This window comes from Rattus norvegicus, chromosome 15 (genome assembly GCF_036323735.1).
Source record: "Rattus norvegicus strain BN/NHsdMcwi chromosome 15, GRCr8, whole genome shotgun sequence".
Lineage (NCBI taxonomy): Eukaryota > Metazoa > Chordata > Mammalia > Rodentia > Muridae > Rattus > Rattus norvegicus.
In genome coordinates this window covers 103,551,323-103,578,783 of record NC_086033.1, presented here as the reverse complement: position 1 = coordinate 103,578,783, position 27,461 = coordinate 103,551,323, and the positions used below count along the sequence as shown (strand labels likewise).

Sequence of the window (27,461 nt, the reverse complement as noted above, 5' to 3'; positions counted from 1 at the left end):
TCAGATATTTATATCTTAATTTTTTTTGCATTTCAATGCTTTTTTTTATTGGATATTTTTTGTTTACATCTCAAATGTTCTTCCCTTTCCTGGTTTCCTGGATATAAGCCCCCTATCCCATCCCCCTCCCCTTCTTCTATAAGGGTGTTCCCCTCCCCATCCACTCCCTTCCATCCCCCTCAACATTCCCCTACACTGGGGGGTCCAACCTTGGCAGGACCAAAGGCTTCTCCTTCCATTGGTGCCCAACAAGGCTATTCACTGCTACATACGCAGTTGGAGCTATGGGTCAGTCCATGTGTACTCTTTGGATGGTGGTTTAGTCCCTGGAAGCTCTGGTTGGTTGGTACTGTTGTTCTTATGAGGTTGCAGGTCCTTTCAGCTCTATTAATCCTTGCTCTAATTCCTCCAACGGGGGTCCCGTTCTCAGTTCAATGGTTTGCTGCTAGTATTCACCTCTGTATTTGACATGCTCTGGCTGTGTCTCACAGGATATATCTTAATTTCTATCTTAATAGAAGAAAACCGAATGTAGCAATCAGTAACACAACTTCAGATAATCCTTAAGGTTAAAAAAAAAAAGATGTAGGACAATAAGAGAGTGATGTAGGAAGAGACTCAGTGATGTGGGAAGAGTTAAGGAAAAGAGTAAGAGGAAAATCCTTCAGAGAGATTGAGGGTGGGTCAATGACACAGGCCTGGGAAGTCAATGTAAGCAATGTTGTAGGAGACGGAACGTGTGATTCTGTGTGTGTGTGTGTGTGTGTGTGTGTGTGTGTGTGTGTATGTGTCTGTGGTGTGTGTGTGTCTCTGTGTGTGGTGCGTGTGTCTCTGTGTGTATATATGTGGGTCTCTGTGGTGTGTGTGTGTGTGTGTGTGTGTGTGTGTGTGTGTGTTGCTGGGATTGAATCCAGAACTGTGTGCTTGTGTGGCAACTGCTCTACCACTGAGACACATATCCAGTCCCTGTGTTGTGTCTTAACACTAATGTGTTTCTAAAACAACTCATTATCTCTCAAAAATTATTGCAAAGAAGACAAGGTTCTAATATTTGTTCCTAGTTTTTAAAATTTAAATATTTTACTTTTGAAAATTTTATGCATGGGTTCTATTTTTCTATCATTTCTCTCTCTCCCCCTTTTCTGCTTAAACTCCTCAATTAGCATCCCCCAATTCCCTTCAGGCTATGACCTCTTCTCCTATAATACTGTTGTGTGCACACAGCCACAGCCACAGCCACACCCACACCCATAACCCTGGCCTACAGAGCCCATGTACTATTGTTGTTAGGTACATGTGCATAGGGCTCCACTTGGAATTGGACAATCTACCTGCAAAGCTCTTTTACTTGAATTCATTAAAGTTAAATGAGGGACAAAGATAGAGCCAGTGAAAATCCTACCATGGACAGGAGGGGCCTCAGAGGACTGAAAGGCAGGCTATGGCTGCAGAAAATGGGGGAGTGGCTTGCTTTAGGGGGTGTGGCCACATACAGGTCACTCATGCCTCACTGGACCACCTCCCAGTGCATATGGGCAGCATTAATTGGTCTTAGATGCTTATTCTTATTAATAGAGAAAGCAAAACTAAAAGGAGGAAATGCGGTCAAGGGGGAGAGGGGCTTGGGGGAACAAAGGGGAGTCAGAGGGAGATGGTGGTGAATAGATAAGATCGAGTCACATTCTGTAGATGTGTGAAACTGTCTAAGAACCTGGAAATATCTTGTCCAAAGGAAAGACAGGGACAAAAGAATGGAGTAGAGATGGAAGGAAAGGCCACCCAGAGACTGCCCCACCTAGGGGTCCATCCCATCTGCAGACACCAAACCCCCACACAATTGCTGATGCCATGAAGTGCTTGTCAACAGGAGTCTTGTATACTGTCCCCTGAGAGGCTGTACCAGCCCCTGACCAATACAGATGCGGATACTCACAGCCAACCACTGGACTGAGCCTGGGGACCCCAATGGAAGAGCTAGGGGAACAAATAAAGGAGCTGAAGGGGATTGCAACCCCATAGGAAGAACGATATCAACTAACTGGACCCCCAGACTCCCACCCCCCAGGGACTAAACCACCAAGCAAAGAATACACATGGAGGGAGATACATATGTAGCAGAAGGTGGCCTTATCTGGCACCAATGGGAGGGGAGGCCCTTGGTCCTGTGGAGGCTTAAGCTTGATGCCCCAGCATAGGGGGATGCTAGAGCAGTGAGGTGGGAGTGGGTGAGTGGGTGGAGGAGCACCCTCATAGAGGCAAAGGGGAGGAGGGAGAGGGGGATGGGATAGGGGTGTTTGTGGAGGGTTAACTGGGAAGGGGGCTATTATTTGAAATGTAAACAAATAAAATTATATACATATACACATATACATCATCTACATCTATATCTACATCATATATATATACACACATATACATACATATACATCATATACATATACACACATACATACACATCATATACATATACACGTATACATACACATATACATATATAGATAAGTCATCATGAAGTAATTATCACAAGATTGACAAGATTGCTGGGAAAAACTCAGTATCTCACAGGACACTTAGTCAATGATTTTAGGTGATCATATGTTTTATCCATGTAATAAGCAATTATATTAATGTTTTTCTCTAATAGAAGTCTTTTGCCTCAATGATACATATCAAAATGATACACATCGGCTACTTATGTATCTGGAGTCCTGGTTCCCTCCATGTACACTCTTTGGTTGGTGGTTCAGTCCCTGGGAGCTCTACTGGGTGGTCCAGTTAGTTGACAGTGTTCTTCCTATGGGGTTGCAAAACCCTTCAGCTCCTTTAGTTCTTCCCTTAGGTCTTCCATTGGGGTTCCTGTACTCAGTCGGATGGTTGGCTGTGAGTCCTGAAATTCACTTAATGGGTGCAAAACCCAGAGTTTTCACTTAGAATTATGGGTAATCCAATAGCCTTACATGGCTGTACATTTTCCTTACCACTGGCGATATTGATTGAGCTGTTAATGTTCTCACACAACCACATCAACACTTCTCCAGCGCTCAGAGATTTCTTATTCAATTCTGAAAGGAGATCAACAGTTCAAGCATCAGTTCCATTTTCAGGGTTTGCAGACACAAACACTTTAATGCAGTCCTTCTCCTGAGGTCTGATCTTTTTCGGAGTGCAGCAGAGAGAGACTGGAAAGCAACATGATACAATTCATGTGTTAATAGAGTACTAGCTGCTTGCTGTCTGTTCAGTGACTAGTCATGGTCTACAAGTGAAGGCAGGGAGGCCTGGCGGGAGCCGGGCAGGGGGGCTTAGAGGAGGAGGCAGAGGTTCAGTGGTGGGGAGACATGGGATTTGGAGAATAAATACAATGACAGTGGAGTCAGTGTGACTTTAGGGAGGATGGGATGGGGATGGGGCAACTGGTTTAAGGACTGGAAACAAGAATGACACCTATGATTGGGGTTTGAACAATTGAAAATGGAGAAAACTCTGCAGAATGGTAAGGGAAACAGAAAACATTCTTTTTAGGCACATAAACATTGAAATAATATGTACCAATGCTATGTGTTCAGAAACCGAGGGAGGAAGGCTTTCTAGAATGCATTCACACACGGTGAGATTTTCCTAGGGGCGCGGGATGCCGACAGAGAAGATGGCTGAAGATTTAACCCTGGGTCCTTTCAGTCATGGAAGAGCCTCAGAAGGACCCAACGGTTGCAAAGACAAAGTCAGGGATGCTAAGCTCATTGCCAAGAAGCCAGTGTGTTGCTGCAACAAAAGAGCCAGCAGTCGGGTGTGTCCTTCAATCTATGTGCACAGTGCAGGCGGCTTGTGTGTTCTGCTCCCTGCAGCCTCTCGGGTTCTCTTTAGACATTGCTGTCATGTTGACAAGACAGGAGAATGTACATGGTCACTTGTTAGAAAACGAAGCTCTCCTTGGAAAGGACATAATATTCTTCCTTCATTGGCCAAAGACAGCCATGACACCAGTGGTATTGGAAGAGAAACCCCGGGCAATGGTGGTAGTGTGGGCAAGGAACCTGCCACCCCATTCTTTAAGGAATGGAGACAAAAATGACTCTGAAGTTTGGGGCTTGAACAATTGAGTGGATGCTGTTGCCAACCAATGAGATGGAGAAAGTTATAGGTATGGAAAAAATTAGAAAATATTCTTTTCAGAGTGCTTTGGGGTATAGATGAGGAGAGAGTGGGATGTATGTAGCAATGGATAAGACTCTCAGAGAAGCGTTTACAATTTAGTTGATCTGTTGGGCTTCCAAATTAGCAAGGGTGGGTGGCTTTCTTGATGTCATCACCAGTGTGCTTTCTCCTATGACCCAACTCAGATGTTCATCTCAGGCACACAGATAAGAATTCCCAGGCAATCAACCATCCTTGGGCACAACCCAGTGCTTGTTTTTGTTTGCCTCTAAAATTTTCTTTATTATTTTTTCTTTATTGATTTAAAGGAGTATGGAGATACTACATAAATTATTAGCAGACTTCGATAGAATTCTCTTTTAAAATGGGTGTACACTGGAGACATCTAGAGTTCTACATGCTATTTATACATTTGTTATAAACCACATAAGGTAACACTTTCTGAACATAGCCCAGAAAAGTCCCCAAATCATGGTTCTTTCTTACATTTTCTTGGGAATTTCATCATATGCTTCCACAGAGATGAAACCAAAGGGAGTGTGTGCTGACCCACTGGCAGGGTAATATCTAGCCTTCTTTGGTGAAAAGAATAGCATAGGATAATTCTGCATCTGGGGATGAGAAGGAAAATCTGCAATCCCATAAATAAACTCAAATCAAAGGATGCACTTTTAATATTCCTCCAACTTAAATCCGAAGGAATGTAAATGCTTAGTATTTTCAGTACCCTTAGAAACACATTGAGAAGTGAAAACAGAACACACAGTTAAAAGGAATGTTATAGCACAATGTTCCCTGACAAGCATCAACAGCACCAATAGTAAACCCTGGACTGCAGTGTTGCACACAAGCGCTTTCTGCTGCCTCTAACCTGTCTGTGTTGGAATCTTTTATTGCTCTCCGGCCACACAAAGTGAAGGGTCAACGGGGGTAATTTATGCTGGTTTTGTTAAACAGGCTGGGTTTTAAAACGAAAATAATAAAACTGAATATAAACCAGGATCCATTCTAGAAGACAGCCAGATTAAACCAGAGCCCGTGGCTCCAGGAACTAGTCTTTAGGAGGCTACAGACATGCAGGGCAGTCCCATTTCTTTAAGCACATGATTCTTCAGAACTCATAAGAGTTGGTCCGAAGAAGAGGGAGCAGCAGCTTGAAAAGCCAGAAGTCTGCCAAGGTACTGTGCAAATTACAAGGCAATTGATGGGTTCTACTGATGCCTTAGCAGTGTGATCCCCTAATATGTCCACTGACTTCTTGCTTTAACTGCCCCACCTTGTATGGCTAAGGAGTGCTAAGTAATGGGACAGGCAAAGAGAAAAGAAACTCAGACCAGTGTGTAAGACAAATCTTTACTAATCATGAGATCACCTAATCTTTGTCTTCCTTTTCTCCGTCTAACCCCCTCCTTTCCTCTCTTCCTCCCTCTTTCCTCCCTGCCCCACATGTGTGTGTGTGCATGTGTGTATGTGTGTGTATATATGTGTATGTGTGTGTCTGTGTATGCATGTGTATGTGTGTGTGTGATGTATGTGTGTGTGTTTGTGTGTGTGTGCATCCATCATGCATGTGTGTAGAGGTCAGGAGTCAATCTCAGTTGTGACCTCTTAGAGCTCTCTCTGTTGATTTTTTTTTTTTTGAGAGTCTCTCACTGTAACTTCGGGCTCCCTGATTAAGTGGCACTGGCCGGGTCAAAGGCCACAGGGATCTACCATCTGCTGCTTCCCAGCTCTGGGAGTCTGATTGAACAGACCTGCCTCCAGTATCTCAACAGTAAATGAAAACTCACGACAAACCTCATAAAGACATTCACAGAAAATGTTCCATTTTCTGATATCAGGAGTTTTATGGGGTTTCACAGTTGCTGTCCAAGTTCTTAGAATGTTTGGAAGCGTGACTGAGCTGAGATAAAGATAGTCATCAGGGGAGTCTAAAATGGGGCATCATGTCAAGGATGTGCTGATTTTAGCAGAAGTCACCAAAAGACATCAAGTTTTGTCACATCCTACTCCGGAAGAGTCTTACTGGGTCAACTGACATTTTTCTTTCTTTTTAAAAGGTTTATTCTATCTATCTATCTGTCTATCTATCTATCTATCTATCTATCTATCTATCTATCTATCTATCTATCTATCTATCTATCATCTATCTGAATGTTTTGCCTGCAAATAGATATGTGTACCACATAGCAATCTCCAAGGTTAGATAAGAGTGTTGGATTGCTTGGAACTGGAGCTACAAACAGTTGTAAGCCACCATAAAGGTGCTGGGACCTGAACCTGGGTCATTTTCTAGAATGAGCAAGTGCTCTTACACACTTAGCCATCTCTTTAGCCTCAGGTCATCTGTCTTTATTTGTATGACAATTGGTTTTTTGTTTCTTTTTCATGTGTGGCACAAATTTCTGCTTCATAGGATCTATGCAATGGTCCAGAGCTTTTGAGTAAGAACTCATGGGAAAGCAAGTCTCTATGGGATAATTTACTAAAAATGGGATGAGTTGACTGAATACCCTGAATAGATGGGCTGTTGTTGTCTATGTCACAGTTTTTTGAGACATTCTTAGAGAGGTTACCTCCAGTAGGTTTAAGAGTAAGTACTCTATCTTGGGGTTGGGGATTTAGCTCAGTGGTAGAGCGCTTGCCTAGGAAGCGCAAGGCCCTGGGTTCAGTCCCCAGCTCCAAAAAAAAAAAAAAAAAAAAAGAACCAAAAAAAAAAAAAAGAGTACTCTATCTTCAGTGTTGCATGAAGGCGGTCACAAAGACCCATGCATTTTGACAGGCTGACAGATGCAGAGAAACACAGTGAGGATTCGCTCTTATGCTTGGGCTACCTCAGCGCCTTAGCCTACCGCTAGAATAAGACACCAAAGGGGAAGATGCTCAGACAGAAGTCTTGGAAGGCCTAGCACATTGCTCTTTTCAGAAGCAAGTCCGAGAGTCATTGTCTGGATCATACATTTAGTCACAGGAAGAGGGCAGGTCACAAAGCCAAAGTGAAGTCTGAGCTCTGGACTTGGTCTTCATGGGTTTCATAGATTAGATGTATCCTATTCAGTCCCAGCGTGAGGTTATTCAAAGTTTTTGCACCTTATTACCTCACATGTAAGATGAGAGCAGGGATAGACCCAACATCACAATATAAAGTGTATTTGTAGTTAATAATATATACTATATTGATATGAAATAAAATTATGTTGTGTATCAGATATTTCTGGACAACTCTATCATGAGTTTGTTATAGGCAGGCATGGAACCTTGCATGCTTTGATTCCCTATGGCCTGGCTCAGTTATGGACACATGGCATTCTCATGGTCCTCAAAATGGTTTCCGTATGCTGTGTTTTAATATCTGTGGTTTTAAAACGTGTTCTGTCTCTCTACAAAGCAGAAGGAAATTATTTTTTCTTAAGAAAACAGTAATGCTCAGGATTAAATGACTTGCGTAAGGGTCACCCCACTAGGAAAATGCAGCGCCCAACACAATAGCATCGTAGGTTTCTTTTCAACTCAGCATCGTAGGTTTGTTTTCAACTCAACGCCTTCCTTGCTCAACTCAACGGCTCCCTTGCTCGAGTTACTCAGGTACTCTTCAGCAGGATCAATATGCATGACCCACTTTATCTATGGGACAATAGGCACAGAAAACACAAGGTATCTGGGAAGTTTCCCCCGTGGGTTCACAAGACAGAATGCAGATACAACCTTTCTACAATGTCACAGAATCAGCCCTGCTCACTGAACTCACTCTGCTTCAGACAAGGATTCTTTGGTACCCTGCGCATGCAAAGTATAAGTCATACAGAGAGACTTGTCAGGGATAGTGGGGGTCTATGTTAATCTATGCATGCATATGTAGTTAGGGGGTCAGTGCACAAAGGCACAAAGAGGAGGATGGTCAGTGGGACTTTCACCTCGAAACCTGCTCCTATCTGGTGCTTCTGAGAGGGGATGAGGTTTTGTGTCCCATGCTGTTCATGGTGCCCAGGGAAAAAGATGCAGATAGAATGCAGCTCCCAGGAGGAACATGTACATACATATTACTCCTGATTATCTCTATTGATGAGTAGTGAGGACATTCTGTGAAATGACTAAGTACTAAGTCCTTGGTGACTGTCTCACGGTGTCTGAGGACTGATGATTTGTTACATCGCAGTGTCTTCCTTAGTTTGAAATATTTAGTTTTTAAAAATCTTGAATCACAGCTGGGTGTGATATTCCATACCTGCAACTTCAGAACTTTGGGGACAGAGGAAGGAGGACCAGTAACCCATATCTGTCATGGACACATAGGAGTTACAAGGACAGGCTGGGTCATGTGAGACTCTGTGTGTGTGTGTGTGTGTGTGTGTGTGTGTGTGTGTAATGGAAGGATTATAAAACTCCCTTTGTCATAGACTCTGCTTTGGCATATTCCAAACAGTCACTGTGCTGGCCTACAGTGAAGCGGCCATTAGCGTGTCAGCTTTTCAACATGAGAAAAGAGCCATTTGAAGCTTTTGTGAATTGAGAAGCCAGTGGTCGGTTATCCCAATAGCCCTGAGCTTTTCAGATGATTCTGTAGCGTAAGGAAAGGAACCAGAGGTGACAGATGCTACCCAGACAATCTCAGTGATGACCACTTTTTATGTTTTTTTGGTCTACAGAAACAATGTTGCGTGCTTTCCCCACTCGATATTTGTGAAAATGTAAAAATGTGCTTAATTTTGATAGATTCGCTCAGATCAAACTTAAGTCAGCCAAACATGATTCCTTAACTCAACCTCAGGGCTAACTTACTGGTTGTGCAACCTGATCCCAAAGTACTGTGATTAAAATGGTTCTTTGCTTGATTTAATGTTCTGATGCTGTTGTCTGGAAATTCTACATGCTGTCATCTTTTAAGTTAAATATGATGGGACAGTGGGGCATAAGCAGACAGAGCAGGTGAATCCAATGTGCATATCTAGCCCAGTTCTTTACAGCCCTGTTCTCAAGAACCATTCACTGTGCCCAGCGAGCAAAGAGTTCTGATACCACAATGCTTTAGAGTTCAAGGAAACACAAAGCAATTCCCAGGTTAAATATGTGACTTAAGAAGGTACACAGACAGTCTGCACAAGCTATGCTTTCTGTGTAATCCAGTGCTTTCTTTAAATAAAGAAAGAAGCTAATGTCATCTAAGAAATCTTTGTGAGCAAGGATCTGTGTCCTAGCCTGTCTAACTTGTGAGTTCCCTGACTGGACAGGTGATTAACTTACAAAAATAATGGTGACATGGATGAAGGGAAGAATGGAGCAATTTGGAGCTGATGTTGCTTTCAGATTTTATTTACTCATCTGTAAGTCAAAGATGGCCTTAGTGGGGGATGCAAATGTGGAAAATAAAAAAATTCTGCATTGATCTTACATAGTTTTCCCATTATACATGCGTGTGCTTTGGAGAAAGGCTTGCCGTGGTGAGAACATGGTGGTCGTTGGTTAAATGCTTGCATGACAATTTGAGGGTCTGTGTTAGAGGCCCAGGGGAAACCCCAGGTGAAGAACATGGTGCAGCACCAGAGTTGGGGATGTAGAGACAGGAGCATCCCTAGAGATCTCTAGAATGGCAGTGTATCTAGTCTAACCAGTGAAATTAGACCTGGGAGGAACTCTGTGTCAAAGGAGGTTCATAGCACTTCTAAGAGCGACATCCAAGGACCGGCTTCCACTTGCATGTATACATGTACCTGCACAGTTATGGGCATCTGGGCACACAGGAATGCAACACACACACACACACACACACACACACACACACACACACACACACACCAAGAAACATTACTCGTATCATCTTGAGAATATTTCCTGTAGGTTAAACAAGTGGTATCCTATGTACATTTAAAGATGGCACAGCATGGTAGAAAGCTGGGTAGTAAATCGAACATTAATAATTTATAATGCTAGCTTTTCTTTAGGTTAGGATGACATAAAATAAACCAAAATGGGGAAGTGAAGCGCATGATGACCGGAGCCAAGACAGACTGTGAAGAAGAGAAGCTTTGTATTTGATTCTATGGAGATACTCTTCTGGACATTAACCTATGAGCTCACATCTTCATTTCGAAGTTACTTCACTGACCCTGCTCAAGGAAATGCACGGGTCCATGGTCCAAAAGATACCACGTGTAGTCCATTTTAATGTCAGACAAGAACGCTGTCCAGAGCTCAGTTCCTTTGAAGGGAAAGTGGCTGAAAGCCCAGGGTGCCCAACATCACAGACCGATATTTCCCTTTTCATCGTGATTGCTCTGGGAGGTTTTCAGGAGGACACTCTTGCCCTGCTCCCTTTCACCTTCACAGACTCTCATGCTCACTGCTGTCCTCCCTCATGAGAGTCACGGGGACAGAGCCACAGGAGCTACAGGAAACCAGGTTTGAAAGCAGGTCCAAGGGAACAGAGCATCGGTGTAACCCTTTTCAAATGAATACATAATGCAGTAACAAATAGGAATCTGTTTCTTCAAAGAGTAATGCTTTGGAGATTCAGCGACCTGGCCGCCCTTAGTTAAAATTAAAGATTGAAAGCCCAGGTACAGAAGCTAGGAGTACTTCTGAGATCACAGGCCATTAGTCTGCTCTGACATGGGAGAAAGGGTGAGGGAGCTCGGAAGTGGCCAGAAATAAACCATCTTTGGAAATGGGCTTATGTGCACGAGTTGGTGTTCTCTGAGCATAGATTAGCCAAATGGAGCACACACTATGTCTTCAATTATCATCACGCAGGCATAGTCTGTGTCTTCAATTATCACCATGCACTCATGGGCATTTAGCAAAAGTCTGGATTCAGTTAAACTCATAATCTGGATCAGAGCAGGATTTACAATTTAAAAGGATATCTTAAAAAAAAATCCAATTTAGTAAAATGCCGTTCAGAAGCAATGAGGGAGGGAGGAGCAATAAACAGCTTAATAATTATAATTAACAATCATATGTCAGTATTAAAATCAGAAAAAGGGGGTCGAGACTCTAGAGGACATGGGAGAAGTCAGAGAAATCAATAAATGGCTACTGTAATTCAATTACTTGTGTTTATTCGACACATGAACACTCAGACAAACTGTGTTGAGATCGAACAGGATGCTATCTTTCCTTCTGAGTTAATACCAGTCCCTCTTCCAGTCGCCTCATGTTCACATCTGCTCATCTACACCCAAATGGAGAAGGCCACATCATGAGATGGACTTGGCAGGCATCTTGTTCATAAACTCCAGGCTAGTTGAAAACTATTTTGAGTTTCTTACTCAGATCAGATTTCAACTTTGATTTTTCAAAGGTTAATAGGTTGGTACAGTGGTCTGTTATGTCAACAGAGCCCTGGGAAAAAATTAATCATGAAAGCCATACGAAAGGTCAAGAGGAAGAGATTGAAAACCCCCCAACAAAGAAACCACAGACCAGGTTCTGCGTGCCCTTGAACCATTTTTATCCAAATGCAAGACTCGAGGCAAAGACGGTAGTGATGGTGAGATCTGGCTGTGGTCACTGAGGGTGAAAACTAACAGAATGTTAGTTGGGCAGAGAAGTACATTTCAACAGCATGACCACGTGCTCTCCGAAGAGGCCAGTGCAATAGAAACAGAGATGGGATCTCTGTCAACAAGTCTTATTTCAATGTTAGATGAACTTCATGTAGTAGGCATTGGCTACTGTTAGAAAATACGAACACTGGTTATTCTGCACAGGAGGATCTGAAGCGCTGAGCAGCACACAGCGCACAGTGTATTTGGTGGTCTGTTCCTATAGCAACAGGACAGGTGGGGCTACAGAAGCTAGGATGGGCAGCGCTCTGCTTTTGTTGTTTAACTTTTGCCTTTGCCATCCTGCGCTGTGTTAGTAATACAGTTTGTAGCTCACGAACGTCACACATTACTCTTTGTGTATCTTGGTAACGGGAAGAATATGGAGTCAGGTCAACACTGGTGAATGTCTGGGTGTGTAGAGGGTCCTGGAGGCAAAAGGAGGACTGAGGTCTGTTAGTGTTTGTCAAGCTTCCCAGGTAGAAGACAGATTAGCATTGGCTAGTGAATCTGTTCCTCTTCCATTTAAACTAGGTGATGGTTTAAGTAATCCAGACCATTCATAGTTAAAGCACGTGCTACCGTTTCAAACGCCCCCAAAAAGAAAGTAAGTAGAGAAAATGTTAGACCAGTGGAAGGTAAGACACTGAACAGATGACTAAAACACAACATGGAATCTCTATGACTCAAAATGGAAGCAGTGGAAATATACGCATAAAATTATAAATGCAGAGGAGTTGTCTTCGGAATGACAGACGGTCTTAGCTCCTTTTTCATTTCCTAGGACATTGGTGTTCCTCAGCAGAAACTTGCCAGTACAACATTTGAGTTAATAATGTGCTCAGCATATACTCTAGTGGACCAAGAGGTGCTAAGCACATTTGAGATGGCTTTGCTATCCTTCTCCGTCCCATCACTTCTAGGGGATCTCTGTAGACACACTGATGGTCTTGCTGTATCCCCGAATTCAGGGATAATGCTGGCTTCACTGATACTCTGGCTTATACCAGGCTGTAGTCAAGCTGTTGGCTGGGGCTGGGTTTCTGTCAGTGTGGAGGGCGCTGCCACTTAGTGCTCTATGTGTTGTGGAAGGATTCATGACAGTTTAGCTTTTATTGCCAGGATGAGGTGAGAGAAAAAAAAAATCAGTCTTCAAGTTTTCATTGTACCTTTAGAAACTGTCTCTCATAAATGGAAAACATTATTTCCACTTTAAGCTTTCATGCTTTTGCTTAAATCAGTATTGTATAAATCTGCTATCTATCTATCTATCTATCTATCTATCTATCTATCTATCTATCTATCCATCCATCAATCCATCTATCCATCCATCCATCTATCTGAGACAGGGACTGTTCCTATAACCCTGGCTGTCCTACAACACAGTGTGTCGACCAGACTGGCCTCAAATATGCAGAGATCTACCTTCTTCTGCCTCCTGTGTGCTAAGATAAAGGTGTGTGCTACTACACCTGGCTCTGAAATTTCTTTCTTAAAAATCAACTCCACTTTTGTAAAGCCTCTTTAAGACCCATCTCCGATGCATGTTGGGTTCTACTTGTACATGTAACATTTTGGTAATATTTTTAATAAAAAATATCTATCTTTCCATCTGTTTTTGGTCCATTTCAAAGTAATCATCTTTTAAAAAGCACTGGAGGCTACCCAAAACGCACACATTGGTCCTTGGATTGACCAGAGACTTCAAATTCCTTCCTTCTCTTCCTCTTGATTTCCCAAGCTGGTCTATTTACACCCTAGAGCTGTAAATCCTCTTCTCAGGTTGATGTGGACACCTGTCTATTCTGGTCATCAAGTGACTGGTTTTCCCAACTTCTGTCTTTGTGAAAAAAACACAGCTACCCTCATAGTCTGTAGATCTCCTACCATTGATCCCTACCCTCTCTGACTGAAGTTTCAGCCTCAGGTGAGCCCTTTACTCTGTAAGTGCCCTAATGTTAGAGTAGGAGAAAAACCAGAGGGGATTCATTGATATGCAAATCCCTAGGCTTTATTCTGGTGCCTGCAATCCACAATTATGCCTCTAGAGACAAAGCTGTAGACATTTAACCTTGCTTTCTAATTCCAAACCTTCCTCAGTTTCCACAAGTTTCCTTGCCCCGTCTGCCTCACTCAGTTCCCACAGACAATTTACTAGTTCTCACATCTCCATATACCTGCCTGGGAAGCTGGTAGGAATCCCCATATATACCATCTACTTCCCATGCCACTTAATTCAGGTCTTTCTTGGAATTAATTATTTTTTAATTATTGTATAATTATATACAGTAAGCACACAGATATTAAGCTCCTGGCTCAATGAGTACTGACTCATTTTTTTTCTGAGTAATTCATATCATAATCAGGCCATTGGACATTAATTATATCAATTAGAAGGCTTTCTCTTGCTCTTTCCCGTCAACTTTGTCCTCTCCTGGAAGCAACCTCTGTGCTCATTTTTAACTTCCTAGATCACCACCCTGCATCATGATAAAATTAAGATGAATCATACTATTTTAGTTCCTTTGCTTCTGGCTTTTTATGCTCGACGTGATGCTTTTAACATTTGTCAGTGTTTGGCATCAGTAGTCTTTAAAATGTCTATGTCTTTATGATTTGTCGTCCATTACAACATTCTTTTCAATTTGACCTGTCAATTGTGATAACTGGTTGACTGATAATAAATATTAAGACTAGGCCCACCTTCAAAAGTTTTGATTAATGGATTTCTGCAGAGAGCTTAGCATTTGATATTTCCCAAAGCTTCTCATCTAATTCTAATTTTGATATTTTGTGAGGGTAAAGCTTCTGGTTTGGGAGCAGACAGCATAGCCACCTGTCCATAAGACCTTCCCTCTCCTCTCTCCTGTCTCAAAGGGGAGGGATTCTTCCCCTTCCCCTTCCCCTTTTGTTCCTGATCTAGTAAAAGCCATGTTTTATGAGTGTGAGCTTCTCTTGTTGTTTGAAGTAGTCTTACAATGTTCATATTTTACGGTGACTGTGAGAGCTAGTGGAGGATACTATGGAGGTTTAAGGTGGGGTTTGAACACACTCTTCTGATTCCAGTAGTCACACTTCTCTTCTCACTGTTTCCTTCCCTGCATCTGTTATCTTTCCGGCTTTCCACATCCACTGGCTTATTGATCACCCTTTATGTTGAGTAATGCTGAAGTTTCTTCTGTTCAGAGGAAGGAGTAAATTAACTTTTTTCTTTAAAACATGTCAGCCATAAAGCAACATTTTTACTTAGTTTATCTTTTCCAACAAATTGAGTTTCCCCTTTTACCCCTCAACTCACTTTAGAAACTGGCTTTGGGTTCTATCACATGAATGAATGGGTTTCAAGGTCACTAATGATCTCTTAATCTCCTAAATGAAGCATGTCAGTTAATTTTTTCTTCCCTCCTGACTTCCTCCATCCTTCCCACTTGTCTTTTTCGCTCCTTCCTTTTTCTCTTCCTCTTCTTTCTCTTCCTCTCCCTTCTCCTCCCTTTCCCCCTTCTCATTCTTGAGTTGAACCAAGAGCCCAGCACTTCTAGGAAGTTGCCCTACTTTACTACTGAGGCAGCTCTCCAGTACTCAATTTAATTTTTATTATGTTAAGTTTCTTTTATTTAACAAAGTAATCTTTTTAAAAAATATAATTATTAAGTCACAGTAAATCGTTATCGGTTATTTCTGTATATTTTTCTTCATCTGCTCACTTATTGGCCTGGGATGGGAGCAGCTATTTGATGTCAATCAGAAACTAATATCTGAAGAATTTTGTGTTAAAGTCAAAGAGAAAGAATAAGATTCTAAGTTCTAGTTATTTTTAATAATGAAGGGTGATCGTTATTGTATGCTGTTGTAAAAATTTTCTTTCTGGGCAATGTCTATACTCCTAAGGTCTCAATAAAAACTGTCAAGTTTGATTTCAGTCAAAGTCTCCTGGGGAACAAACGAATTTATTAGATGTACTTACAGGGCACTGGTGACCACAAAACAGGCACACTGAAAAGTCGGCATCCAGCACGATGGCTTCCCCACATCTGGGCACACGGAGCTTCCACATCCTTCAGTCTTTTCCAGCCTAGAGACCTGGAGATCATGTGTAATTAGAGAATTACACATGAATGACTGAGAGATTAGCTGGATACTCAGATGAGAGTCCAGTGACTTCCCACCTGCCTTCTAGAAGGAGGCATCAACAATCCAGCAAGTCCTCTGTGACAATCTTTTGCAAGCATGTAACATCTGAACTCAGGAAATTGGAGGATAGAGCTGTGCAACTCAGGTTATACCTATTTAAGGTGCTAGGTAGAATCCACGGAGGAGACTATAAATGGCTTTCTCCGTCTTGTTGACTGGGCAAGTCTTATGTGCATAAAACTATTCTTCGTGCTTAAAATATAAAACAGATCAAAATTAAATAAATGCTATATTTTATGGCACAGAATTCAAGAAAATTAAGTATTTGGAAAGGGAAAAGGATTTCTAGGAAAACATGCTTTATTTTATTAAGTCTGAGAAAATCACATGGCTCATCAAAAAGATAGGGTGGGAGGAATCTTCCGAACAGAGAGTCTGATGTTAGAAAAAGCAAAGGGCTTTATTCCCTGACTAACTTTTGCTTTCTGTGCTTGGGGAAGGTGAGGCTTAACGCATTTTCTGCCCCTAAAAGCAACAACAAATCTAAGGTTATATAAATGTGTTTCAAGGAGGCCAGGCTTCATCCTAAGTGAGCGGCTGATCTTGGCCATGTTGTCTGCATGGTTATGGCCCTTGGGCCATCAAGGAGCTGTAGAATTTTCCTCCAGGATTATGGACAGCTGCTAAGATCAGGCAATGTGTGCAGAAGTGTCCCTGCCTAGAGGTCTTGAGAGACTGGGGCTACATTGCAGTCCTCCACATCCTTAGTCTGTATTTCTTTTTGCTTCTCGTTCTCATTTTCTTCAGGGATGGATCATCTAATAGAGTTGTCCCTGCCTAGAGGTCTTGAGAGGCCAGGGCTACATTGCAGTCCTCCATATCCTTAGTCTGTATTCCTTTTTGCTTTTCTTTCTCCTTGCTTCAGAGATGAGTCATCTAATAGAGTTCTCTCCCAGTAGATCCTAAGTTGTCTGTATGAATCCCTTTGCTATAATTAAGAAGTAGCCACAAAGACACATCAGTTTAGAGGCGTTTATACATGCACAAATGAAGCTGACGGAGGCAGAAGAAGTGACTCATAATGCATGGCAACAGCGTGCTCACTTTCCTAGAAAACAAATCCTTAAGATCTTGTTAGATGCTGACCTCTAGGATCCACTTAGTTTGGAATTACCCTCTGCAGAGTGTAGTGGTTTAAATGATATGGCCCCCATAAATCTTAGGCACGGTTCTGAGATGTCGTGGCAGGTATTCTTGAGGACTGAAAACCCTCCAGCCATCCCCTGTGTGCCTCTCTCTCCTGATTGTGGTTCTGTCAGCTATTGCAGTCTTCCCCCTGCCTCCTCTGCTCCGCCATCATAGACTCTAACACTCTGAAACCACAAGGGCCAGATAAGGCCATCTTTTGGTACATTGCATTGGGCATATTGTTTTATCTCAGCAAATTAAAAGTGACTCATTCAGAGCATGACTTGTCCGTCCATTGGTTTCCTGGATGAATTCAAAGATGTCTGATCAGAGTACATTCTCCCCACGTAGATCAACTGGTTTTCAGCAAAATCTCCGGCCTTATGCTCAATGTCTCCACCCTCGCCAGATCTACCACAGGAACCTGGGATCCATTACAAGGATGAATTTATTCCCTGCTGTACTGTAGATTAAAAAAAAAACCTTAATTTTTCAATCAGTACATTTTCACATAGCATCCACCATAAAGATACTAATAAATGCCACTCAGAATAATCTCATGAGAGCATTTCCTCACCATCACATCAAACACAGCAAAAACTACCAAAAAAGCAAGACTACAAATGGTCAGACACAGTTGGAACACTGGAAACATGTTTAAAGGTCACATAAAAGTTGGGTAGTAATAGATAGAGGAGGGAGAAGCAGACTGGTCCACACGTAGACCCTACCTTCTCTTTCTGTCTCCATAAAACTCAGAATAAAATCTAAGGCTATTTCTCATAGATTAGTCTCCTGTTCTTTCCATACCGAGCCCAGATTGATAATTAATGACCCTTGAGAGAAGGCTACTTAACTTTGCCTTTTCTGCAGAGTTCGGGGAACAGAGGACACTGAGATGCCCTTGCTCTCTAATTAGAGAGGTTGGAGTCTATTGATCATCATGGAGATAAGCCTGTGACCTACTTCAAAGGAGCAATTTCAGCACACAGCAGGTGACACCTGGGCTTCTACAGGGCTGTGACTGTAAGTGCAGGAATCCTGTACCACTGGGGGTTCATTTGAGAGAAGAGAGTGCTCTCTAAATCAGAGCAAGAGACCAATCTTAAATAGGAGCTGTCTTCTACCCTCACATAAATCCTTCACGTTGACCCTCCAATCTTGAGCTTCGTATCTGGTCTAAAAGAATGAAATGATTTTGGAAAGTGTGGTTTTCAAAGATATAGAAATCATAGTTTTCTCTTTTAATTTATACTGATTAATTCTTTCTGATATGGTTTGGGAATTTTGAGTTGTAGGAAGAAGTACTTTTTATATATTATATTTTATATAATATATTTATATATATTATAAAAACATTGAAATTTTTTTAATATTCCTGACAGTTTGTTTAAAGTGGTTGCTTTGTTGATAGAAGTAGTTTAGAGTATTGGGTTACAGTGCATTGTGTCTGATAAAGCAATGTTTTGTTTTGTTTTGTTTTTTTGGTTCTTTTTTTCGGAGCTGGGAACCGAACCCAGGGCCTTGCGCTTCCTAGGCAAGTACTCTACCACTGAGCTAAATCCCCAACCCCAAAGCAATGGTTTCATTAAGCTGGTCCAGATGTGAGAACAGGGGCTTGGTGCATTGGCTTTACATGGGCCTGCATATGGGACTGCTCTACTTTTCATTACCCCTTCTTAAGGGATATATAAACAGTGAGCTTTAATTTTTAAAATTACGATGAAATACATACAAAATTTAATCTCAACTCTCTGAGAAAGATAGTAAGTACATCTGCCCTGCTGTGGTTACTGCCCCCTCTTCACATCCCAGGACTCTTTTTTTCTTGAAACACTGGAACTCCATCCTTCTAATCCATTGATCACCCCCTATGCCCCTTCCTCCCAGACACAGGAAACCTCTCTTACTCTATATGTGTGAACTCTAGGGGACTTAGAACAGCAGAACCACACAGCACCTGTCCTTCATAAGTAGCTGACTTTCTTCCGTGTTGTTATGTCAGTTCTTTGGTGTTTTTAAGGACAAAACACACACCGTTGTCTACACGGCATGTATTACTTATGCATCATCTGCTGATGGCCAGTTGGGTGCCTTCAGCCTCTCGGCCATTGTCAATCTTGCTGCAGTGAACACAAGTGTACAAATATTTCTTCAAATATCTCATGGTGTATATGAAGGATGTAATTCCTGAAATGAAAGTACCAGATCATAACTCCGCTTTGACCTGGGTTCATACATGCTATAGAGAGAGCAGAGAGAGCCACATCCCTTCTTTTACAGGAGCTATCATGAAAGTAGCTGGAGGGAGAGGATGGGGTAGGGGGGAGATAAGAGGAGGACCAAAAACCTAAGTCTGTCAGAGATTTATCTGTGAGGCACATGGGGAAGATTAGCACTACTTACCACCCTGAACTCATACCACTAGGAAGTGTACAATCTTTCAGGGAAAGTTTGTATTCGATTCTCAACCATCACCGCCCTCCAAGTTTGGAGTTGCATGGTTCTGCATGGCTCTGTACTTTGATTTGAATGTGAGAACTGCAGGAAGAACATAGAAAAATCTAGAAGGGTTAAGGCGAGGGATTCCTCCTGAGTTTAAGGATGACAACTCCATGCCACACATTTTTGAGGGATTAAAATCGTTCTTTCCAACAGTTTTCAAATGCGTAGTGGGGAAAACAAAGATGAGCTTTTTTTTTTTTTCCGTGAATGAGGACGGTAACCAACCGTCTCTTTGGTAACCAACATTGAGCCCAGTAGCAGAGTTTCTGAGGCTGGTGGAGGAAGTCAGACGATGCAGGTATTCACCTGCCTAGTCTCCAGGCAGATATCTCCACAGGAAGAGTCAGCTCTGACATTGGAGCAACAGCAGAAACGCTCAGGGTGAAAGGAGACTCAGGGGAGCTGAAAGACATGGTTGGAGAAGGAGTCAGTGTGTACCCTGGGAGAACCACTCGTCAGAAGTGATCTCAGTGCCAGCACAGAGATAGATACTGTGTAGGTAACATGGTAAACTTCCTTACCTAGAGACTTCCAGAATCCCCATCTGTCAGATCAGGGGTTAGGGCATGAGAACAGTGGTTTTTCAGCTGTGTCTTCTGAAATGTGTTTTTTTCAGTCATTCTCGAAGAGGGAAAAAGGTGTCAGAAATAAGGTTTTTCCTCTATAAAATTGTGACGGGTATTGGGTGTTTGCCTTCATTTTCTCCCACCCATCCATCCATGGCAGAATTTGCAGTGTTGACAATCACTGTACCAATATTTCCTGGTAATAAAGAGCTCATTAGTTCCAGGTGGTCAACAGCTTACTCAAATCTGGGAGCCGCCATTACGGCTTAAGAGAGGGCCTACACCTGGCATGCTGCCATATTATTTTCTATACTTCCAAGTTTAACACCAGGGTGCGGACCACCAAACACCTCAGATTTTGGTAGTAGAATGTGCAGGACCCTGGGCTTAGGGGACGAAAAGAAACTGTGACCTTAACCCTGCTCGCTGCCCAGACTGGTTTCTGTGTGCTGTTTAAATGTAACACATGTTTTGCAAACTCAAGACATAATTTTAGGCAAGGTTCTATGGAAGAGTTTCAGTATAGAAGGCAACCCCCATTCTCTTACCATTAAGTCGGCCTCCATTAAATGCCAAGTTGAGTTGTTTTGCAAAACACAAAGGTGGTTGTGTCCACCTATGACTTGCCTTTCTCTGTTATTAAAAATGTCCTCATAACATTGCCTGGGGGTGGGGGTTATTTGGCAAAGATAGGAATTGTAGTTCTGTCCCTCTCTTTTTGTTATTAAAGAGCCAGGTTCTGTTTTTTAAGTGACAGCCATTTCTCCTTTCATCTTCAGCGTTTATGAGCTTTGCTGATGTTGTGATCGCTCTTTAACATCGCCGACAAATGTTTGTTGAATCCCCCTGAGTATCTTCCTGTCAGGCACAAATGACGTGATTTGTGTTCTGGGTTGAAAGAATTAACAGGTTAACCACCAGAAATTTCCCTTTTAAGTCCTTCCCCTTCCCTCTCTCCTCTTACCTCTCCCCTCTCATCGCCCCTCTTCCACCAGCTCTCCCTCCCTCCCTCCCTCCCTCCCTCCCCCCTCTCCCATTCCCTTCCCTCCTTCCTCCCTTCTTCTTCTGCCCTCTTTCTCTGGAGCCAAATTTCACTGAAAAATCTATTGGGTGCTACAAAAACCAGCTTTACATATTTGCTCCAGAAAGAATCTGAGCGGGTTGGTGTCCATTTGATAAGAACTCTACAGGGAGGGAGGGACTTCGGAGACTCCAAGATGGGAATGATTTCTCCCAGGTTTGTGCATCTGATGGGGGAGGGAGTACACTGCGGTGCCTTTCTTTCTAGCCCCAACATTCTTGCAGTTCTGTAGCATCTGATTCTGTGGCACTGGCTCTGTCAATTCCTCTCCATTAAGGTTGAGTTCTCCATCCCAGGAGAAGCCTTCCTTTTCTGCTGGCAGTACAGGACCTCAGGGGCACCAGCCTCTGTTCTGGGTCCTAGCACCAACCAGAGGCAAATCCCCTGTCTCTGGACAGGTCTCGCTCCAGCAGAACATAGAATGGAATTAATGAATCTAAAAATGCTTTCTGTTCTCCCCTCTGCTCTCCCCTGGACCAAGTGAGGTCTGCAAGAGTGGGAATGAGGCCAGATAACAAGGGAGAATTCTGCTGATTCCTGCTTTGTTAAGCCGGCCGGTCTTGATACACTTTATACAGTCAGTCGTATGGGGAAATGGCTGATGGAGTAGATGCAGTGTCAGATGACAGTGATGTCAATCTCAAGCACTGAGAGTTTCCACTTCACCAGGAGCCAGACACCCTACTAAGGCTTCTCCCAGAGAAATAGGTAGCCAGTTACTCATATTTAGTAACTCATATTTACTCTATGTCACACAGTTTCAATGTTTGGTTTCCCAAGCTCTTCTGGGACAACACCAGCCTTACCTTTGTTATGTGGCATTTGAGAATGTCTCCTTGCCAACTGACTGAGACACAGCCAGGGCCTGTGACCAGTCTGTCTCAGTGTAGATCCTGCTCACCATCAATTAGCGGTGACCTTGACACATAACTGTCTCCTTTACGTCTCAACTTCTGATCTGTAAAATGATAGACTGTCTCAGCACTACATTAGCTGCCGCGGCCATCAGTGCTGCAGCCGTAATTATTTTCCTTATCTGCCATTCAGTTTTTTAAAAGACTTATTTTTATCTTTAAATCCCGTGTGTGTGTGTGTGTGTGTGTGTGTGTGTGTGTGTGTGTGTTGTATTCCTCTGGAACTGGAGTTACAAGTAGTTATGAGCCCCCCACATAGGTTTTTGGGAACCCAACTCAGGTCCTCTGCAAAAGTAACTGCAGAGTCATCTATCCATTCCCTAGTCATAAACACACACACACACACCCACACACACACACACCACACCACACACCACACACCACACACACATGCACACACACCACACCACACACCACACACACACATACACACCCCCCACACCACACCACACACCACACACACACATACACACCCCCCACACCACACCACACACCACAAACCACACACACACACACCCCACACCACACCACACACCACACACACACATACACACACACATACACCACACCACACACCACACACACACACACACACACATATCCCACACCACACACACATACACACACACATATACACACACACACACCACACCACACACATACACACACACCCAATATCATACACAAACACACACACACATACCCCATACCACACACCACACACACATATACACTCACACACACACCCCACATCACACACCACACACACACATACACACACATACACACACATACACACACACACACACACACACACACACACACACCAATCCCCTAACATAGAATCATCTAATGTCCTCTAAAGTAGCAGCCTGTCTTAGATAAGACTTTTTTTTAAAGATAATACATCACAAACAAAAGCAACTTAGGGAGGAATGGGTTTGCTTGCCTTATGTATGCTGAATCACAGACCACTGAAGGAAACCAAGGCAGGAACTCAAACTAGGCAGGACCCTGGAGACAGGAGCTTATGCAGAGGCTGGGGAAGAGTGTTATTACTGGATTTCTCCCCATAACTTACTCAGTCTGTTTTCTTATATATCCCAGGACCAGCAGCCCAGGGGTGGCTCCTCCCACAATTGGCTGGGCCCACTTACATGGGACGCTTATTAAAAAAATGTCCAACGGCATTTTCAACACGCTCTTGTGGAGAAATTTCCTCAGTTGAGGTTTCTTCATTTCTCATGGCTCCAGCATGTGCTCAGCTGACATGGAAATTAGCTAGCACACAGCCATTCTGGGCTACGAGGACCATGGACCTCCTGAAATCTGCTGCATCCCAGTACCATTGTGTATGCAGACCCATTTCCACTAGATGTTATTCCTTCCTCCTCGGTGTGGTAGTTAGAACGGTAATGGCTCTTATAGACTATGTTTAAAGATGAGTCCCTAACTGGTGGAAATGTTTGGGAAGGATTAGGAGATATGGGCTTCTTGGAGGAGGAAAATCACTGGCTGTGAGCTTAAAGGTTCTAAAGACAAAAGAGGGGCATTCCAAGTTCTCTTCACTGCTCCTTTACTTTGCCACCACAGACTCTAACCCTTTGCTAACATAAGCACCAAATTGAACACGTGAATGACTTGCCTTGGTCATGGTGATTTGTCAAGGAAGTAGAATCCCCACCTGAGACATTTAATTAGAAAAAAAAGTCTCCTTCTTGCTGGATTCAGATAAAATATTCCCACATCAGTGACTTTTCTAAAGTATCCTCTTTCTCTCTCTCTGTCATGTCTGTAGTCTTAACCTATGGTCTATCCATTGATTTACAGGTTAGCAATCATTTAACATCATTGAGTGTTTGTTATATTACTGGATATATGCCAACTGTCTTTCTTGTTACTTTAAAAAGTACGTATGTTTGTTACCTGTTGTATAGTTCTGTGTCAGTTTCCTGTGTCAGACTTTGATACATTTGCATGCATTTGCCTGTATTTGTTTAATACATTTGTGTGTATTCATTTTCTGGGAATGAAAAGCTGCTGAATTAGTACATAGTGGTTACCCTGCAAATGTGCAAGTGGACATAGTTTACATCCAAGACATTACATTCATATAATAAGATCATAACAACTCACTTCTCCTTTAATAATCATAATGCTACACTTAATTTGCTGTCAAACTTTTCAAAGGAAAGCCAGAGAAGCCAGAACAAAGAAGTTAGAATGGTGTCCTACCCAGACCTAAAGAGCAGAAGAAAGCTTCTTAGGGGCTCACAGTGGCAAAATGGCAAAGGTAGACATCATCCACGTGACTTTTGTGTCCAGGTTTTTAACTGCCCTGAGGAACCTACTCATCGACACCCAGACACACTTCTTTGAAGAAATGAAAACAGATTGGGAGAGCTGAAATTTGACTTTGGGTCAACCCCACATACAGTGCTGCAATTTGTGACAGCGTCATTTTTGTGATTCTGCGTTTGTGTGTACATATGTGTATGTGTGCCTTCGTGCACCGGTGTGCCTGTGCCGTGGAAGTTAGAGGTTAAGTTTGTGGGTGTCCTTCCTCAGACACCATTAACCTTCTCATTTTGTGTCAGGTTATCTTGTTGACTTGGACCTGCCACCAATACCATCATGGGATCCAGTCTCTTCTCCACAGGTTCTCTCTAGAGACTGAAGAGAAAGGAAGAGTTGGGTGTTAGAGCTATGCCCACGAGTCCATTGTTTTCATTAATGCTTTCTGCTTTCTTTCAGCTAGTTCATTTTCGCAGGACTCCCATGGCCAAACCAACCTCTTCCATCTCCTTGCAAGATGAAAGAAAGGAGCCATGATTGAGACACTGGACAGCCCAGCCAATGATTCTGATTTCCTGGATTACATAACTGCTTTGGAAAACTGCACTGATGAGCAAATCTCATTCAAGATGCAGTACCTTCCCGTCATCTACAGCATCATCTTTCTCGTGGGCTTCCCGGGAAATACGGTGGCGATTTCCATCTACGTTTTCAAGATGCGACCTTGGAAGAGCAGTACCATCATCATGCTGAACCTGGCCTTGACGGACTTGCTGTATCTGACCAGCCTCCCTTTCCTCATCCATTATTACGCGAGCGGTGAAAACTGGATCTTCGGGGATTTCATGTGCAAGTTCATCCGATTTGGCTTCCATTTCAACCTTTACAGCAGCATCCTCTTCCTCACCTGCTTTAGCCTCTTCCGTTACATTGTGATCATTCACCCGATGAGCTGTTTTTCTATTCAGAAGACTCGATGGGCGGTGGTGGCTTGTGCTGGGGTGTGGGTCATTTCTTTGGTAGCTGTCATGCCCATGACTTTCCTGATCACATCAACCACCCGGACCAATAGGTCTGCTTGCCTTGACCTCACCAGCTCAGATGACCTCACTACTATCAAATGGTACAATCTCATTTTGACGGCTACCACTTTCTGCCTGCCCTTGCTGATAGTGACACTCTGCTACACGACGATTATCAGCACCCTGACTCACGGACCTCGGACCCACAGCTGCTTTAAGCAGAAGGCTCGGAGGCTGACGATCCTGCTCCTCCTTGTGTTCTATGTATGCTTTTTACCCTTCCACATCCTTAGGGTCATTCGGATCGAATCTCGCCTGCTTTCAATCAGCTGCTCCATCGAGAGTCACATCCACGAAGCTTACATTGTCTCTAGGCCATTAGCTGCCCTCAACACCTTTGGCAACCTGCTGTTATATGTCGTCGTCAGCAATAACTTCCAGCAGGCATTCTGCTCCGCAGTGAGATGTAAAGCCATCGGGGACCTTGAACAAGCAAAGAAAGACAGTTGCTCAAACAACCCCTGAGTCATACCATTTCATCAAAGCCAGGGAGATGTCTCAAAGCTCTTGACATGCAAATGTGAGAATCTGAGATAGAATCTTTGGAGCCCAGTTAAACTGTGTGTGGTAGCAAGTATCTGCAATCCCAGTGCCTCTGTGGTGAGGCGGACATGGAGCTAGGAGAATCCCTAAAGGCTCAAGGGCCAGCTGGCCAACTGTACACAATGACTAACCTCAGAGACCTTGTTTCCCAGGAGACAAAAGGGGAGGTTTCCAATGCCTAAAGCTGTCCTTTGAGCTCTAAGTGTGAGCTGTACCCTGTATTCACACACTGACACAAACAGCCATGTGTCATTCACACTTACATACTCATCAAATATCAATCAACCCATCTATCCATCACACATATACATTCATCAAATACCAATCAATCCATCCATGCATCAGTGAATCAATCAATTAACACCCCCTGATAATTTGTATATAACTTCCAAGAAATCCTGAATACCACCTCTCAGTGGAGCCCCAAGTAACTACAGAGTATTCAGGTCATTATGAACCAAAGCTATAGGCAAGGGCACTTGGGAGATCTTTGTGATAAGTTTTTTGAGAACTTTGGGTAGAGGATGAGATAAAAGAGTGTCAAAGTATATATAAGATTAGAAACTATGAAACTCAGAAATTTTCTGCTGCCACGAATTAATTGCTTCCACATAGAAACTAGTGTTTGCATACCAGCGCCGGACCTCCTACTTCTTTAATGTCAAGATGGGAAGACCCAGACAAACTAGAACCAAGCAAAAGTCAAGAGTATTCTTCATGCCCAGTTTCCTGTCCTTTCAGACTTTGGGGCCTATGTTCACTGAAATCCTATATTATCCAAAAGGGTCATGTCTTTTCTCAATATTTTTTTTATCTTTACATGTCTTTCTTCCTTTAAAATTTGAGATTGTTGTTCTGAGTTTTCCTCTCAGCTCTGGTTAGTTCTTTAGACTGAAGGAAGACGTTAGGACACAGAAGGCGGGGGGGAGCTGGGGAAATGGCCCAGCCCAGAAAAATGCCTGATGTACGAGCATGAAGGCTTGAGTCTGGTCCTTGGAACCTAACCAAAGGATCCTGGTGCAGAGAGGAATGCACTTGGAACTCCAGCTCTGGGCAGCAGAAACAGGCAGGTCCCTGGAGCTTGAGGGCCAGCCAGCCTGGCCTACTTAGTGAGCTCTAACACAATGAGAAACCCTGACTCAACAACTGAGGGATAGAGCTCCTGATGAATGACATCAAGGTTGTCCTCTTGGACACTTGGTGTTCTCAGTGCTGTAGGCCACTTTAACAATCGCTTAATTTGTAAATCATATTGAGTTATATTGGCAATTGTCAACATTTCCTGGGGAAAAAAGAGACATATTGATGACATTGAACTATGTTTAAGTATCATCTATATATGAGGTGCTAAATCAAACTAACATTGTTTTAATTTCCAGGGGGAAATTATTATTCTCTTTAGGCATTGTAATCTTTTAGTGTTATAATAAAAACAATACCTGTAGAAACTGATGAAGTCA

At 42.9% G+C, this 27,461-nt stretch overlaps 1 protein-coding gene and 1 long non-coding RNA gene across 4 annotated transcripts; one reads left to right on the top strand and one right to left on the bottom strand.

Annotated features, from left to right (window-relative positions):
* The first annotated feature begins 5,172 nt into the window (after positions 1–5,172).
* Positions 5,173–27,446, top strand: Oxgr1 (oxoglutarate receptor 1). 2 transcript variants are annotated; one of them, XM_063274175.1, is made up of 2 exons: positions 5,173–5,333; positions 24,836–27,446. In XM_063274175.1, the coding sequence occupies exon 2, from the start codon at positions 24,910–24,912 to the stop codon at positions 25,921–25,923; it is 1,014 nt and encodes a 337-aa protein (XP_063130245.1). In that variant the 5' UTR covers positions 5,173–5,333; positions 24,836–24,909; the 3' UTR covers positions 25,924–27,446. The 2 variants fall into 2 exon arrangements, with proteins under 2 accessions (XP_063130245.1, NP_997471.1); NM_207588.1 differs by lacking the exon at positions 5,173–5,333 and having other exon boundaries at positions 24,910–25,923.
* Positions 16,196–22,121, bottom strand: LOC108352979 (uncharacterized). Of its 2 annotated transcripts, none has more exons than XR_010058269.1 (5): positions 21,974–22,121; positions 20,635–20,974; positions 20,042–20,282; positions 18,976–19,922; positions 16,196–17,478 (listed from the first exon to the last, which is right to left on the bottom strand). It is a non-coding gene; the product is annotated as an uncharacterized LOC108352979 (long non-coding RNA). The 2 variants fall into 2 exon arrangements; XR_001841465.3 differs by having other exon boundaries at positions 20,042–20,141.
* Positions 27,447–27,461: the final 15 nt, after the last annotated feature.

Coding starts and splice junctions, on each gene's coding strand:
- Oxgr1 (XM_063274175.1), top strand. CDS start 24,910: ATGATTGAGACACTGGACAGCCCAGCCAATGATTCTGATTTCCTGGAT.